Below are 16,347 nucleotides of genomic sequence, written 5' to 3'. Positions count from 1 at the left end.
TAAACCTTATAACAACCCTGTATGCTTTGTGGTGTTTACTCTACCTACTAGAAAACATGGCCCAAGAAGTTAAGCTCTGCCAGGGTCAATTAGGAAAAGGTGGCAGGGGTGAGCCTCAAATCTAAATTTTCTGACTTCAAATCTACTTCCCTTCCTGAAAACACATGACCTGTATAAATGTCACTTCTATTTAAAAAAATAATAATAAGATGCAATTTTCTCCTAAACCAGATAAGGGAATCACTCATAGATCTAATTCAGGTCACCAAGGAGAAAGTTAAATCTCCTTCATTTCCCAGACGGGTTTCCACAATACAGTAGTGATTTCCGTAGTGCTGAACAGTAACCAGAGCCAAAACTCTGAAGTAAACAATGGACTTAGCAAAGCCCAAGACCCTTTACAGACTATCCAAAATCTATGAGTGATGGCAACAAAGCGTTACAACTAGTCATTTCCCTAACAAGTAACTTTTATGTTAATGCTCTTAAGTATCAACAAAATAGAAGGTAAGGTATAAAAACAGGAACAATGGATAAAAGAAACTTGTAATTACAATGTTAGAGTGCACTAACTTGATTTACCAGTGGAAAATGTCTATTACGAAAAAACTGCATGGATTTCAAAATTCTTTGCACCAAAATAAACTTACTTTTAGAATTCCATTTTTCCAAGAAATTAAAAAAAAAAAAAAAAGGAACACAAGATCCATCTGGTCTGTGTCTCATAAAATGTGTGCAATTACAAGCCTGTGGTTTTTAAAAGTTTTTGTTTATTTTCATTTCATTTGAAAGGGGGGAAGAGAGTGAGGGGGAGAGAAAGAGAGAGATCTTCCACTCACTTGTTTACCCTTCTCCAATGCCCAAAACAGCCAGGGCTGGGTCAGGCTACAATGGGAGCCCAAACCTCCATTCTTGTCTCCCACATGGGTGGCAGGGACCCAAGTATTGAGCCACCCCGGGATGTCTCCCAGGATGTGCATTAGCAGCAAGCTGATCAGAAGTGAAGGAGGCAGGACTTGAACTAGGCACTCTGATCAGGGAGGTAGACATCTACACCAAATGCCTGCTTCTCAAAGAACTTTTTGAAATACTCTCATATTACAAAATTTATTCTTCTAGTCATTTATATAATGGAAATACAATACCCAACAGGCCAAAGGTATGCAAGGTACTGTCTAAAACAGGAAACATACTTGTACTTTACTCATAGAACTATAAGCAATTATTCTGGGGAAAAAAAGTTACTGGTGGATATGCTTACATGTCAATAACCATGTATCCTCAGAATTTAATAATTTGGGCATCTTCCATATCTACAGTTAAAAACGAACAGCTTCAACAACTGTAGATTGGGCTGCTCCATCCTCCTATGAATTGCAACTCTTAAATCCACAATCTGCTTTGCTCTAAGATGACACAACAAACACTTTCCTGGAAAAACTAGTGGTGATTTATTATTTTTATTTATTTCTTTATTTTGAAAGGCAGAGTGATAGAACAGGACAGAGATATCTTTCATCCATTATTCTACTCCCCAGATGGTCCACAATGGCTGAGGCTGGTGCAGGCTGAAGTCAGAAGCCCAGAACTTCATCCAGGTCTCCCACGTGAATGGCAAGGACCCAAGTATTTGGGCCACCTTGTGCTGCTTTCCCAAATGAATTAGCAGGGAGCTGTGTTGGAAGAGGAAAAGCTGGACTCTAACCAGCACTCCCATACGGGATGCTGGTGTTGCAAGGAGCAGCTCGACCTGTATGCCACAACACCAGCCCCACTAGTGGCAATTTATAACCAACCTGGCAGCTTACTGTTCCCACATTATTCATTAAAAAAGAAATATGACTTCTATCACTAGATTTTCAAGTTTTGCCCAAACCCAAGGGATGCAAGCTCTCCGAAAGTACCTTGAGTCCAAATTCTGAGTCAACTCTGTTCTGTACAATTGTACTCTATTTCCTTCATTAGCAAACTCCTTACAAGAATAGTCCATAGGCTGAGTGTGCCTTCCTTGAACTATGGAAACATGACTATTGTCTGTATATCTTTTAAATGTGTATAAATAGTATCAAATGAAACATCCTTTTGTAACTTAGTATTTCTTAACACATGTCCATAAATAAAGACCTAGTACATTCATTGTAACAGCTATATAGACACAATTTAACACTTCATCCCCTCTCCAACCAAAGGCAAGTGCTATTTTTCCATCACTACCGTGGTTGTGTGTACTAACTTGGTTGGGGGGGAAGGGGCAGGATGAAAATATATATGGGGCCGGCGCTGCGGCTTAACAGGCTAATCCTCCGCCTGCGGCACCAGCACCCCAGGTTCTAGTCCCGGTTGGGGCGCCGGATTCTGTCCCAGTTGCTCCTCTTCCAGTCCAGCTCTCTGCTGTGGCCCGCGAGTGCAGTGGAGGATGGCCCAGGTCCTTGGGCCCTGCACCCGCATGGGAGACCAGGAGGAAGCACCTGGCTCCTGGCTTCGGGTCAGCGCAGCACGCCAGCTGTAGCGGCCATTTAGGGGGTGAACCAACGGAAGGAAGACCTTTCTCTCTGTCAAAAAAAAAAAAAAAAATATATATATATATATATATATATATATATATATATATGGGCTCTAACACACTGTTTTCCTAGGGCAAATGTCTATTAATGGAACTGTGACATGGTCTGTGGGCACCGGTTCAGGTCGCTGCTTCTCCACTTCCAATCTGGCTCTCTGCTATGGCCTGGGAGGGCAGTGGAGTGTGGCCCAGATCCTTGGGCCCCTGTACCTACATGGGAGACCCAGAGGATGCTCCTGGATCCTGATTGGCCCAGCTTCAGCCGTTGCGGCCCTCTGGAGAGTGGGCTGGAGGATGGTAGTCTTCTCTCTCTCTCTCTCACTTATTTGTGGAAGAAAATGGGTTGTATGTCCTAAAGTTTCACATTTTTGATTTTTGCTCATTGTATGCAAATGTTTATTACTTAGTGAGTAATTTTTATGATTTGTTCAATTTCTTTGTTAAATACATTTCAATTCATATTTTGTATTTATTCTTTTTTTACAGACTTTTAAAAATTTATTTTTAAGAATTAGAGAATGGCCACAAGAGCAGAGATTTAGCCAGACCAAAGCCAGGAGCCAGGAGTTTCTTCCAGGTCTTACACATGTATCCAGGGACTCAAGGACTTGGGCCATCTCTCCATTTTCCCAGGCACATTAGCAGGGTGCTGGATCAGAAGAGGAGCAGCCGGGATTTGAACTGGCACCCACGTGGGATGCTGGCGCTGCAGATGGTGGCTTAACCTGCTGTGCCACAGCACCAACCCCTGTACTAATTCTTGAGTCAGCTGTATTTTTCTAAGACACTTTTATCTAATTTTTCAAATTCATGAGCATAAAGTTTTTCATATTATATACTTAGGGATTTTTAAAAAATATTTATCTGTAATTGCATTACCTTTTTCATTTCCAACATTATTTATAACTTCCTGCTTTTCTTTATCCTTGATCATTCTTGCCAGAGGCTTGTCTACAGACTCTATAGTAATACTTAAAATGGGCTAGATTTTTTTATTTGTCTTTTCTATCCTATCTATTTCCTCTATTGTTTCTCTTGTTTCCTACCTAGTACTTCCTTTGGGTCTAGTCTACTGTTACTTGTCTAACTTCTACAGTTGGCCACCTGGTTTTGCCTACATATTATTCACAAGTTTGCTTTTTTTAAAAAAAAATTATAAACATGGACTGGATGAGCGGTGAATTGGCTATGCTTCCATTATTTTTAAAAATTTTTATGTGCTGGCCAGCGCTGCGGCTCAATAGGCTAATCCTCTGCCTTGCGGCGCCAGCACACCAGGTTCTAGTCCCGGTCGGGGCACCGATCCTGTCCCGGTTGCCCCTCTTCCAGGCCAGCTCTCTGCTGTGGCTAGGGAGTGCAGTGGAGGATGGCCCAAGTCCTTGGGCCCTGCACCCCATGGGAGACCAGGAGAAGCACCTGGCTCCTGCCTTCGGATCAGTGAGATGCGCCAGCTGTGGCAGCCATTGAAGGGTGAACCAACGGCAAAAGGAAGACCTTTCTCTCTGTCTCTCTCTCTCACTGTCCACTCTGTCAAAAAAAAAAAAAAAATTTATGTGCTGATTTATTTGAGAGTGGGAGACAGAGACAAAGTCTCCCATCCACTGGTTCTTTTTTGCCATTGGTTCACCCTCCAATGGCCACTGCGGCCGGCGCACCACGCTGATCCGAAGCCAGGAGCTTCTGGTCTCCCATGCAGGTGCAGGGCCCAAGCACTTGGGCCATCCTCCACTGCCTTCCTGGGCCACAGCAGAGAGCTGGCCTGGAAGAGGGGCAACCGGGACAGAATCCGGCGCCCCAACCGGGACTAGAACCTGGTGTGCCAGTGCCACAAGGCGGAGGATTAGCCTGTTAAGCCACGCCGCCAGCTCCATCCACTGGTTCAACCTAAACACTCACAACAGCTGGCAGTCAGGCCCAGGCTAGGCCACAGCTGAGAGTCAGAAACTCAATCCAGGCCTCCCATGTGGGTGACAAGTACCCTCCCATGGTATACATAGCAGGAAACTAGAACCAGAAGCAGAGCCAGGACTTGAACCCAGGCATTCTGATATGGGGTGCAAGTGTCCCAAGTGACATCTTAATTCCTAGGCCAAAAGTCCACCCTGTTATTCTTTATTTTGTTGGGGTCAGATGACATGCTTTATACAGCTGCTTCTCGGTCTATAATGGAGTTACATTTTAATAAAGATTGTAAGCTGCAAACATGTTGAATGCACCTAAAGTACAAAATAGCACAGCTTAGCCACATAACGTACTGCAAAGGATCAGTTGTCTACCCCTGAGATACCAGCACCACGAGAGAGTATCATAACACAAGTTCCTAGTCTGGGAAAAAGCTCAAAATGCAAAATACAGTTTCTACTGAATCTGCATGGCTTGTGTCTCACTGCAAAGTCAAAACTGTCCATCAGACCACCATTAAGGACGATCTGTGTAACAAGTTTTCATACCTGCTGAAACTTTGGGTCTAATTAGAAATTAGAAATTTATATTAAATGTTCCTTATGAAAATCACAAGTCCCATGTTTGTTTCTCAAATTGTATTCTCTAATTTGGGAGAAGTATGGTTCTATACATGCACAGTAGATCAAGTCTTTTAGTGGATACCCATAAATTTTTAATATGTAACTGACTCAAAGCCTAAAGTTAATCAATTTCTCTACCCTCCTATTGTACTATATATAGAACTTTAGAAACTCTTTAACAACTACCACTTTCCCTCACAGGTTACATTTTGTCCTTGCCTGGTGTTTTATTTTTTAAAGAGTTATTTATTGACTTATTTGAAAAGCAGAGTTTCAGAGGGAGAAGAGACAGAGAGATCTTCCATCTACTAGTTCACTCTCTAAACGACTGGGCCAGGCCATAGCCAGGAGCCTGGAACTCCATCCAGGTCTCCCACATGGGTGGCAGGGTTCCAAGTACTTGGGTCATCTTCTGCTGCTTTGCCAGGCACATTATCAGGAAACTGGATAGGAAGTGGACCAGCAGGGAACCAACTGGTGCCCAAATGTGATGCTGGAGTTGCAAGCAGCAGCTTAACCCACTGTGCCACAACACTGGTCCCCTGCCTGGTGTTTCAGTTCCACCTTGGTTTTAATCCTCCATTAGTCACAAGGATTTGTTACTTCTTCGCTTGCCATGACTTGTTACAGTCTACTTTCTTCTCTGAGTTATACTTCTTCTTATGGTACATTCTCTATATTTTTGTTTGCCCTCACTCTTGACTACCCTCAGATTCAGCTCTCTCAACACCTTGAATATATATAGTTTGCTTCTGGCCACTCTTGTTGATGAAAAGATACACCTGCTCTCAGTCTGACCGCCGCTCTTTTGTCTTTCTATTTAAAACTGCCTCTGGTATTCTGCAGTTTCTCTGCTGTTAGGTGCAAGGGTTTTTTCCTTTTTAAATCTTGCTAGGGCCTGATGAGTCTCAAACCTAAGAATTCGGGTCCTTTTACTTCTCAAATGTTCTCAAGTCATCATTTCTTCAAATTCCACACCTACCTCATTGTATCTATTTTCCTCCCGGACTTATCATTAGATGCAGAATTCTCTTCATGTGTCCTTTTCATTTCTCTTCACTTTTCTCATTTTTCCTTACCTGAACTTAGTTTTTTATGCTCAGAAATGTCCTATTATCTCCCATACTGCTTAATTTCTCAACTACATATATTACTAACTTATTTACTCAGCTTTTTAACCTATTTTTCATTATGTTTATCTTTCTTTCTTCTTTTCTTTTTTTTTTTTTTTTTTTTTTGACAGGCAGAGTGGACAGTGAGAGAGAGAGACAGAGAGAAAGGTCTTCCTTTTTGCCATTGGTTCACCCTCCAATGGCCGCTGCGGCTGACACATCTCGCTGATCCGAAGCCAGGAGCCAGGTGCCTCTCCTGGTCTCCCATGCGGGTGCAGGGCCCAAGAACTTGGGCCATAGCAGAGAGCTGGCCTGGAAGAGGGGCAACCGGGATAGAATCCGGCGCCCCGACCGGGACTAGAACCTGGTGTGCCGGCACCGCAAGGCGGAGGATTAGCCTGTTAAGCCACAGCACCGGCCTGTTTATCTTTCAAAAACACCTATTTCACAATGTTTTGTTCATTTCATGGTATGTGGATTCTTTAATCTCTAAAATATGGCATTTAAAATATCCTTCAAACTGCCATTCTACCATCTCAGTTCCTGTAGCTATGATGCCCCTGCTTGTTATATCTGCTGGCTTTCATTTGTCACAGAAATTTTTTCCTCACACGTTGTCATTTTTAATTATAAGTTCACCTTAAGTTGGGCCTATTTTTTCTTTTATAATCCCTTGTGGTCTGAGGCATGCGAGCATCCCTAAGTCTTATTTTTCCTTTCTCCAAGGGACCCAGCAAGATCACTAGCTTGGAGCCAGATTTTGTATTAATTTCTCAGAATAAGGATGCCTGAATCATGTAATATATAACTCAAACCTCAAATGTGAGCAAAGCACATAAGAATTCAAAAAGTTCATGGAAAAATTGGAAGATAAGTTTATTTTTGCGCAAAAACCTTTGAAATCTATGCATACTTTTTTTCTAGTATGCAGTTTCCACTAACTTTTTGAAGCACCCTAAAATATACGCTTTAGTTTCTCAGGAAAACTTTTTCCACTTCCTCTTTGCACTGAGCCCAGGCAAATCAACACAAAATTTGCCATCTCTGTCGGGGGGAGATATTTTTCTAGCCCACCTTTTCATCGATGCAGCACCTCAAGAATCCCAGCTGGCTGCATCAGTCTTAGTTCTGGTTCCTTTGTGCACATGGTTACAACTCAATCTGCTAGGAACAGAAAACTGGAAATAACCCCTCTATCCATGCAGGATGTTATACAGGACAGACAACACAGCATGGGTTCAACGGCTTGCATTTTTGGTTTTTAGTCCCAGTTTTGTTTCTACAACCTGGAAATTTTCTTGTCTTTCCTGCAAGTTCAGGGGTGCCTTGAAAAGATCATTGCTCTGTATTATCTAGATTTTCTGTAGCAGAGTTTTCAGTTACCTTGGCATCTTGCAGAAGGAGAATCTGGATTCTTATTTCACGTACTGCGTTACCTGCACGGGAGTGATTTCTCTACCGTGCAAACACGAGCTGTTCTTTGACCCTCTTAAGTAGATTCTCCTCCTTAGTATGACACTTGAAGTCCACTATTAGCCAAACACTGAGTATTTCTGCAATTCCACATTCTTGCACTCTCCCACATGTACTTTTGTGCTCTAACCACTCCTGTTTACAATTCCTAGAACTCTTCCTTATTTCATTTCTCAGGGCTGCGGTTTTGCTAGTGGTTAAGATGCCCACATCCCAGAGCACACTGCTTGCATTCTAGTCTCAGCTCTGGCTCCTTATTCCAGCATCCTGCTGGACTTACACACAGGCCATTGAGGTTCTGAATAATAGACTGCCAAGAAGCTGGCAGAGGGGTCAGTATTGTGGCACAGCAGTTAAGCCACCACTTGTGATACCAACATCCCATTCTGGAGTGGTGATTTGAGTCCTTGCTGCTCTGCTTCCAACCCATCTCCCAGCTAATATGCCTGGGAAAACGGTGGATGATGGCCCAAGTGCAGACTTTAGGAAGCGACAGGGATGGCTCAAATAATTTGGTTTCCGCCACCCATGTGACAGACCTGGACTGAGTTCCTGGCTCCTGGCTTTGGAACCCCAATCCCAGCCACTGCAGGCATTTGGGAACTGAACCTACAGATGGGAGATTTTTCTCTCAAATATTTTTTAAAATACATTTAAAGAGAGACCCTTCTCTAATACTCATCCTGCCCTCATCCACCTACAGAATGGTCAAATGTCTCTTTCATCCCATCCAAGCTGGGTTCTCTTTGTGAAAACAGCTATCATTTATTGAGTTCTTTACATGCCAAGCTCCGTAATAACTCATTTTCAGTCTTCACAACAATCTTACAACTTTGCTACTATTATCTCCATTTTCCCCAATGGGGAAACTAAGACATAGAGAAGTGAAGCAAATTTGCCCAATAGCACACAGCTAGAAACAATACACTGGGAATTGGAATCCAGGTTCATTGTCTCCAGAACTTCCTCTAGCAACCTTGACGCATATCACATGGCCTTCTACAGTTCCACCTTGCATTGCAACTGTTACTGCATTTGCTATACCACATTTCAGTTGCATGTTCTCACAGCAATCTCCCCGCTGCACTTTAAGAGACAGAATCATGCTATCTCTCTGTTGGTAGGTCCAGTGCTTAGCACGCAGAAGCCCTCAGATCTTGACTGAATCAGTGACTGAAGGTAGCATCCCCACAGCCACTGCTTTAGCCCAGCATCTGAACTACTAAAGTAGTCCCCTAACTGGACTCCCTCCCCCAATGTGTGTTCATATCTTTCTTCCCTCAACCAACACTGTCGTATCTGAAGCACGTCAAGACAATGTCATTCTACCACTTAAAAATCTTTAAGGGCTCCACAGTGTCTACAACATAAAGTCCAGAGTTCTCCCAGCTGACAATGCTCTTCGTGATCTGACTTCAGCAGTCTCTACTTTCCCCTACTCCAACCCCATATTCCAGCTATGTAGCTTCCTGCCAGCCCCTGAAAATGACAAACACCTTCATACCTTTGCACATGCAGGCTCTTGTGCTTGGTCGTTCCCTTCTTCCTTACCTGGTGAACTACTTTTTCTTCAATATGCAGGTCAAATGCCTTCTTCCAATTTCCTCCAGACTGTTAGCCCATTCCCACACTCTGTTGGCATTATGCACTTACCACATCATACTGTTATTTGAGTGTGTGTTTCCTCAACCAAACTGTGGAGTTTTAAAGAACAGGGGCCACATCTTATTCAGCTTTTTATTAAATCATCTTGTATTCTGTGTGCTCCCCAAATGATCACTGATTTAGTGGAAAGAAATTTGACAAACAATATCCTGTATCATATCCTCAAGCAAATACAGATGTAAGTGAATTCAAAGTGGGCAACTCTTCCAAGATGGATAAAATTAGACAGGCAGTGTAAATACAAATGAACAAAAACACCTCCTGGATTCCTGCTGCTTCATCCTCAATTCTAGACTAGAGCGAGTTCTTCCGCAGTAATTAATATCTAGTAAGTAGAATACACGGTGAGGTAATCTCATTATGAATTTTGAAAAACTCCCGAGCACAAGGCAAATGTTTCCTGCATGAGTACAACATATAAGGACAAACTCTGGAATGGGTGTCATTAAGAATAAAAGGTCAAGTCATCTTATACATTTCACACAAATCCTTATAGCCCAGGAAAATTCCTGTCCTTTTACAGTACAATCACATGGTTTCATTATTCACTAGTCCTAAATGCAATTAAGGCTGAGTACATAGCAAACATTGTCTGCTAACTAGTAACAAACCAGAACTACTTGCTTTTCACAGAGGGGGACATTTCCTAAATGTATTTTAACTCTCAGTGAACAAGGAGGTTGATGTAGGATTAAAGGAAGGAAGGAGACACAATTCAATTTTTTGATCAATTCAATTTCTGGGATGCAATTTTAAAACCACAAATAGAAAAAAGTTTAAGTTGACAATTTAAAAAGTATATCAGCCTTTATCCAGCTTTTCTCTTCAATCATTACTCATGATAGAAGAACAAGAATTGTCATATAAAAAGGTCTTGGTTTCAAGTTCAAAGGTAATACAACTTAGAATAATCATCCATGAACTCAAATTGAAAGACTAAACAAACTCTTACAATTCATAAATCACATTCAATGAGGCTTAAGTGCAGCTGTTATGGATAGCTCTAAATGTACCTGTGTACACCTGTGTGGTAATTTCTTTTAAACATTGGACCAGCACTGTCTCTAAATTTAGAATATTTGTATACTGTTTCCCAAGGACCTAGAACAGTGTCTATGGGGCCAGCGCTATGGCACATCAGGTAAAGCCACTGCCTGCAGTGCCGGCATCCTATATGGGCACCAGTTCAAGTCCTGGCTACTCCATTTCCAATCCTTCTCTCTGCTATGGCCCGGGAAAGCAGTAGAAGATGGCCCAAGTCCTTGGGCCCCTGCACCCATGTGGAGACCTGGAAGAAGCTCCTGGCTCCTGGCTTTGGATCAGCCCAGCTCTGGCCATTTGGGGAGTGAATCAGTGGATGGAAGACCAACCTCTCTCTCTCTCTCTCTCTCTCTCTCTCTCTGAAACTCTAATTTCAAATAAATAAATAAATCTTAAAAAAAAAAAAAAATGAACAGTCTCTAGTTCAGAGTAGGCCCTCATCACGTAATCCACAGCTACTACTTACAGGGGTCCAATCACTTAATGTGTCAGTCCACACAGGGAGCTGAGGTCCTGGAAGAACATGAAGCTGAAACCAGAGTTCACCATCTGCACATGATTACTGACATAGCCTCTTCATACAGTCTCACAAGTTAACAAAAACACCTGAGACTATACTCAAACGCAAACTGACAACATGTCAAAAAATTAAATAAAATATCTACACAGAGGCCACTAACTTTCTGAACCTTAAGGTCTGCCAAGAAGCTGGCAAAGGGGCCAGTGCTATGGTGCAGTGGGTTAAGCCTCCACTTGCAATGCCAGAATCCCACATCCTCCAGAGAACCAGCTCAAGTCCTGGTTGCTCCGCTTCAGATTCAGCTCCCTGCTCATGTGTCTGGGAAGGTACCTGGGCTCCTGCCACTCATGTGGGAGACCTGGATGGAGTTTCTGGCTCCTGGCTTCAGCCTGGCCCAATCCTGCCTTTTGAGGCCATTTGGGGAGTGAACCCATGGATGCAAGATCCCTCTGTCTCTCCTCCTTTCTCTGATACTCTGTCTTTCAAATAAACATTTTTTTTAAAAAGCTGGCCAAAAAAAAAAAAAAAAAAAAGTCACGAGCACAACAAAATTCTCAACAAACTCTTGCACTTTTTTCATTGACAATTCCAAGATACACTGGCCTTCAACACAATTATTTAAGAATTTTTGCCCTTTTAGAGCTGACAGAGTGCTTTAAGAGGCTAACACAGAAGGGGAAAGAAAAGCTCCATAAAACCTAGAGAAGAGACTGCCTGGAGTCACAGCTGAAAAAATAATTAAGAAGTTCACTTAAATATACATTGACTACAAGATCTCACTGCCAGTACTGTAGAGCAGCTCCAGCTTTACCTTTATCGATTGCTCTAACTTTGCCAAAAGAATCCCACTAAGCAATAAACCTCTGAATAGCCCTAAAGTTGCCATTTTTGTTGCTGTGTCTTGCTCATAAAAACACAATGTAAATATTTATGAAACTGTAATTTTTAGCTTTTCTTGTTAAACTCCATCATGGGCATTTCATTGTGAATGAGCCCTTCTGCATGGATCACCCTTTCAGCCCTTCACTATCTGCTACCCACGCAGGGAACCTTTACCAGAGAATCCCTTCTCTGTTCTGGGCCTCAGTTTCTCTTCGTATGATGAGAGACACAGATTAAAACAATGGTTCACAGTATGTCTTATCTTAGAGGCGACAACATTTTGAGAATCTGTTAAAAGCTATGGGTGATTGCTAAATAAAAATGCTTATAAACACATAACAATTTTATACAAAATTATGTATAAAGCAAAAGACAGGAACTGACCTAAATGTTCACCAATAGATGGTTAAGTAAATTATATCCACATAATGACAGTCCATATAACTGTTAAGAAGAATGGAGAATTGATATGGACTGAAAAGGAAAGATTTCCATCGTGTGCTGTTAAATCAAAAGGAAAGATGGGGCTGGTGCTGTGGCACACTGGGTAAAGCCACTGCTTGCAGCACCAGCATCTCATATGGTGCTGCTTTGAGTCCCGGCTGCTCCACTTCCGATCCAGCTCTCTGCTATGGCCTGGGAAAGCAGTAAAGATGTCCCAAGTCCTCGGGCCCCTGCACCCATGTGGTAGACCTGGAAGAAGCTCTTGGCTCCGAATTGGCAGAGCACCAGCCATTGCAGCCATTTGGGGAGTGAACCAGCAGATGGAAGACCTCTCTCTGCCTCTGCCTCTTTATAATTCTGCCTTTCAAATAAATAAATACATATTTAACAAAAAAAGGAGAAAGTCATTGAAAAACAGTATGTGACTTTTTTTTACAAAAAGGACAAAAAATAAGTACACCTGAATTTGCATATAGATGCATAAACTATGAAAGAATAAATAACAATCTTTGGTGGGAGTGAGAAAAAAGAGGTAGGAAAGCACTTTTTCACTATATACTTTCTAATAAACAGGTATTTTTAAAAGTTTATGGAAAGTCAGCCAGCGCTGCGGCTCAACAGGCTAATCCTCCGCCTGCAGCGCCGGCACACTGGGTTCTAGTTCCAGTCAGGGCGCTGGATTCTGTCCCGGTTGCTCCTCTTCCAGGCCAGCTCTCTGCTATGGCCCAGGAAGGCAGTGGAGGATGGCCCAGGTCCTTGGGCCCTGCACCCGCATGGGAGACCAGGAGAAGCACCTGGCTCCTGGCTTCGGATCAGCGCGGTACACCGGCCGCAGCGCACCAGCCGCAGTGGCCATTGGGGGGTGAACCAACAGAAAAAGGAAGACCTTTCTCTCTCTGTCTCTCTCACTGTCCACTCTGCCTGTCAAAAAAAAAAAAAAAAAAGGTTCATGGAAAGTAGAATTAAAAGCTTAGGAATGGGCATTTGGTGCGCCAGTTAATATGCCACATCCCAAACTGGAGTACCTAGGTTTGAATCCCGGCTCTGCTTCTAAGCCCAGCTTCCTGCTACTGCACACTCTGGCAGGCAGGCAGGCGGTGGCTCAAGCACCAGCCATAGGTGGAGTTCCTGGATGGAGTTCCCAGCTCCCAGTTTGGGGCTGGCACAGCCCAGCTGTTGTAGGCATTTGCAGGGTGAACCAACAGATGGGAGTTGTGTTTTTCCTTGTCAATCAAATAATTTTTTTAAAAAAATTTAGGGGATAGCATCGTGGTTTATCAGGTAAAGCCACTGCCTCTGACACCAGAATCCCATATGGGCACCGGTTCATGTCCGGGCTGCTCCACTTTTGATCCAGCTCCCTGCTAGTGGCCTGGGAAAAGCAGCAGAAGGTGGTATACATACTTGCACCCCTGCCACCCAAGTGGGAGACCTGGATGGAGTTCCAGGCTCCTGGCTTTGGTCTGGCCCAGCCCTGGCCACTGCAGTCATCTGGGAGGTGTACAGCAGGTGGAAGATCTCTCTCTCCTCTTTCTCTGTCTCTCCCTCTCTTTAAATAAAATAAACCTCTAAAAAATATTAATGAAAAAAAGTTTATTTTAGTGCAGAGATGTTTAATTCCAAACAGGCTTTTCTCAATATACATTTTTCATGAACTTCTTGAAGTACCCTATTTGAATCATGTAAATGTACTACATATTAAAATTGTGTACATAAAATATTGTATATAACTTCAAGAAGTTCAATCTACTGAAGCTAAAAGATAATTTACAAACGCTGCTCAGTAATAACTTTTCTATTCTTCTAAAATGCTTTGGCTGCATAAGCATGTAACTGTATAAACTCAACAACCCAACAAGAACGTTTTCCATCACGGCCCTCATGTAAACATACGAAGTAGCTGAGGGTTACTAAGGGACTCAATAGCTCCTAATCTGGAATCTCATTTGAGATCATTTTCCCACATCACAGACACATTTTATGACAAAAAAACATCTCCAGGGAAAAAAAAAGTCTGCAAAAATCATCAAGCCATACTCCCTCGCATGGCTCACTTTTCAAACCTGATTATTCACAACGGCCTCCAAGCTTCGGAAACCACGTTTTCTGTCCTATTGGACTACAGTACCAGAGCAGAGAAATATTTTTCTATTTTGACCATCATCTCAGACTTTGAAGCAAACGCCCCAGCATGCGCGACCCTCACACAGCATCCCGTTCGGGGAGGCCTTCCTCGCTCCTGATTTCAGCAGGAGTCGGACAGCACTGACGCTCGCTCGCAAGGAGCAGCAGGGAGCATAGGAAGAAGCAGGGCTCCTCAGCCCCTAGGACAGCGGCAGACGCCTCTGCTCCAATGCAAACACTGCATTGTGGAACCTGTAGTTCCAGACCGCACTTTCAGACACAAGCAACGCCTCCTTTCCCCACTGAAAACAACACACGGCAGAACTCAGAAGCCCCAACGCCAAAGGGACCCCCCCCCAACCAAAACAAAACACCCACCTCGCCTGCCTTAATTTCTGTTTCTTGAAAATGTCCCAGGTAAGGTTTTTGTTTTGTTTTGTTTTGTTTTTTGTTTTGTTTTTTTGGTTTTTTTTAAATCAGAGCTGGAGACGTTGCACTGACTGGGTAAGGCCCCCAAAGAAGCTTGTTCTAACAGTCTCGCCCTGTTTTAAACCCGGCGCTTTCCATCGCAAAGCTCAGCACGCAGCAGCGCTAAGGCACAAAAGTCCGAGGCAGGAGTCCCGGGACAGCCTTGCAGGGAATCTACACGGCCGGCCCAGGAGAGAGAAGCGGCCCCACCGGCAAAGTCCGCTTCCCACACTTTCAGGCGCCCCTCGGCTCTCCTTCCGCGCACGACTGGGGCGTCTTATTCTTTCCCACGGAAAGAGCTGTCATTTCGCACTTTGTGCCGGGCTCTGTGCTGGGCAGGCGTGTTTTCCAGATTTCACACGGGAGCTCATTCTCCCATCCCGCTCTGCTCCCAAGTCTGAAAAGCTCCCCGCACACCCTCGAATCCAACCTGTCCCCGGGAGGGTCCGCCCCCGGCCCCGACCCATCCAGGCCCGGGAGCCCCCCTCTCGCCACACAATAACGACCCCGAAGCCTGCGCCTCTCCCGCCCCGCGCACTAACTCCGACCTGCCCCTAACTTGTTCCAAGAATTCCGCTTCCCACCAAACTTCCGACTCAGCGTCAACAGCGGGGAAGCCCGACTCGCCCTCCGAACCCAACGAGCCCGTACTCCACTCCGAAGTTCGACATCCCCAAACACTGCTGCACACCACCTCCCGGGGGCCCCGCTCCGCACCCCACCGGGGACGAGGGGACGCTCCACCTGGCTCCGCGGGCGCGGCGCGCGCCTCCAGCTCCGGCCTGGGCCTCGCGGCGGCCGCGCCCCCGTCCCGGCGCGGGCGGCAGCGCTCCGGCTGGCCGCGGCGGGCGCGCTCGCCAGGCACCTCCGCGGCGGCCTGGCCGTCGTCGCGGGCCCGACGGCGGGCCCAGCCGGGGCCGCGGGCGCGGCAGCGCGGACAGCCCGGGCCCGCCGCGTCAGCGGCGCGCTGGGCGCAGCTTCGGCACAACGAGTGGCCGCACGGCAGGGCCGCCGCTTCCACCGGGGTCTCCAGGCACCCGGCACAGCCCGACTCTTCCCGCCGCGCCGCTGGTGGCGGTTGTAGCAGCGGCGGCGGCGGCAGCACCAACAGCGCAGGGCCGGGGGCCGAGCCCGGGGCTCCAGTCTTCGCTGCCGACGTCTCGTCACAGCGGCCCCGGCGGCCTCGCCGACTCAGGGCTGCCGCGGCCGCCGCGGAAGAGGCCCGAGTACTCGGGCCCGCCGCCGCCATCTTGTTTCCCGTGTGAGGGCAGAATCCGTTGCGAGGGAGAAGAGTAGCGGGCGGGGCCGTGCGCGGCGGCCATCTCTATCTGCATATTCATGAGGGGGCGGGGCCCGAGGAGCTCAGAGCCTGTTTTTCTCGGACCTGGTTGGCGGGAAAGGATACCTCGTTAATATTCATTAGGTATTCTTTATATAGCCAGTCTTCAGCCTGACCCTCCGGGATTCTTCACAGGTTCCTCTTATTGAGCCTAGTGAGGCTATGAACCGAGGGGATTGACTGGGAAATTC

The 16,347-nt window shown here is 45.3% G+C and overlaps 1 protein-coding gene and 1 pseudogene across 1 annotated transcript in view; one reads left to right on the top strand and one right to left on the bottom strand.

Moving 5' to 3' along the window:
- The window catches only part of RNF169 (ring finger protein 169), an 83,698-nt gene extending 67,632 nt beyond the window's left edge, over positions 1-16,066 (bottom strand). Inside the window, exon 1 of the mRNA XM_062196713.1 lies at positions 15,562-16,066. Within this exon, the coding sequence (XP_062052697.1) occupies positions 15,562-16,066 (505 nt within the window). The remainder of the gene's footprint in view (positions 1-15,561) is intronic.
- Positions 11,528-11,627, top strand: LOC133764983 (small nucleolar RNA SNORA26; annotated as a pseudogene).
- Positions 16,067-16,347: the final 281 nt, after the last annotated feature.

This window comes from Lepus europaeus, chromosome 7 (genome assembly GCF_033115175.1).
Source record: "Lepus europaeus isolate LE1 chromosome 7, mLepTim1.pri, whole genome shotgun sequence".
NCBI lineage: Eukaryota > Metazoa > Chordata > Mammalia > Lagomorpha > Leporidae > Lepus > Lepus europaeus.
This window is presented reverse-complemented; position numbering and strand designations above follow the sequence as displayed.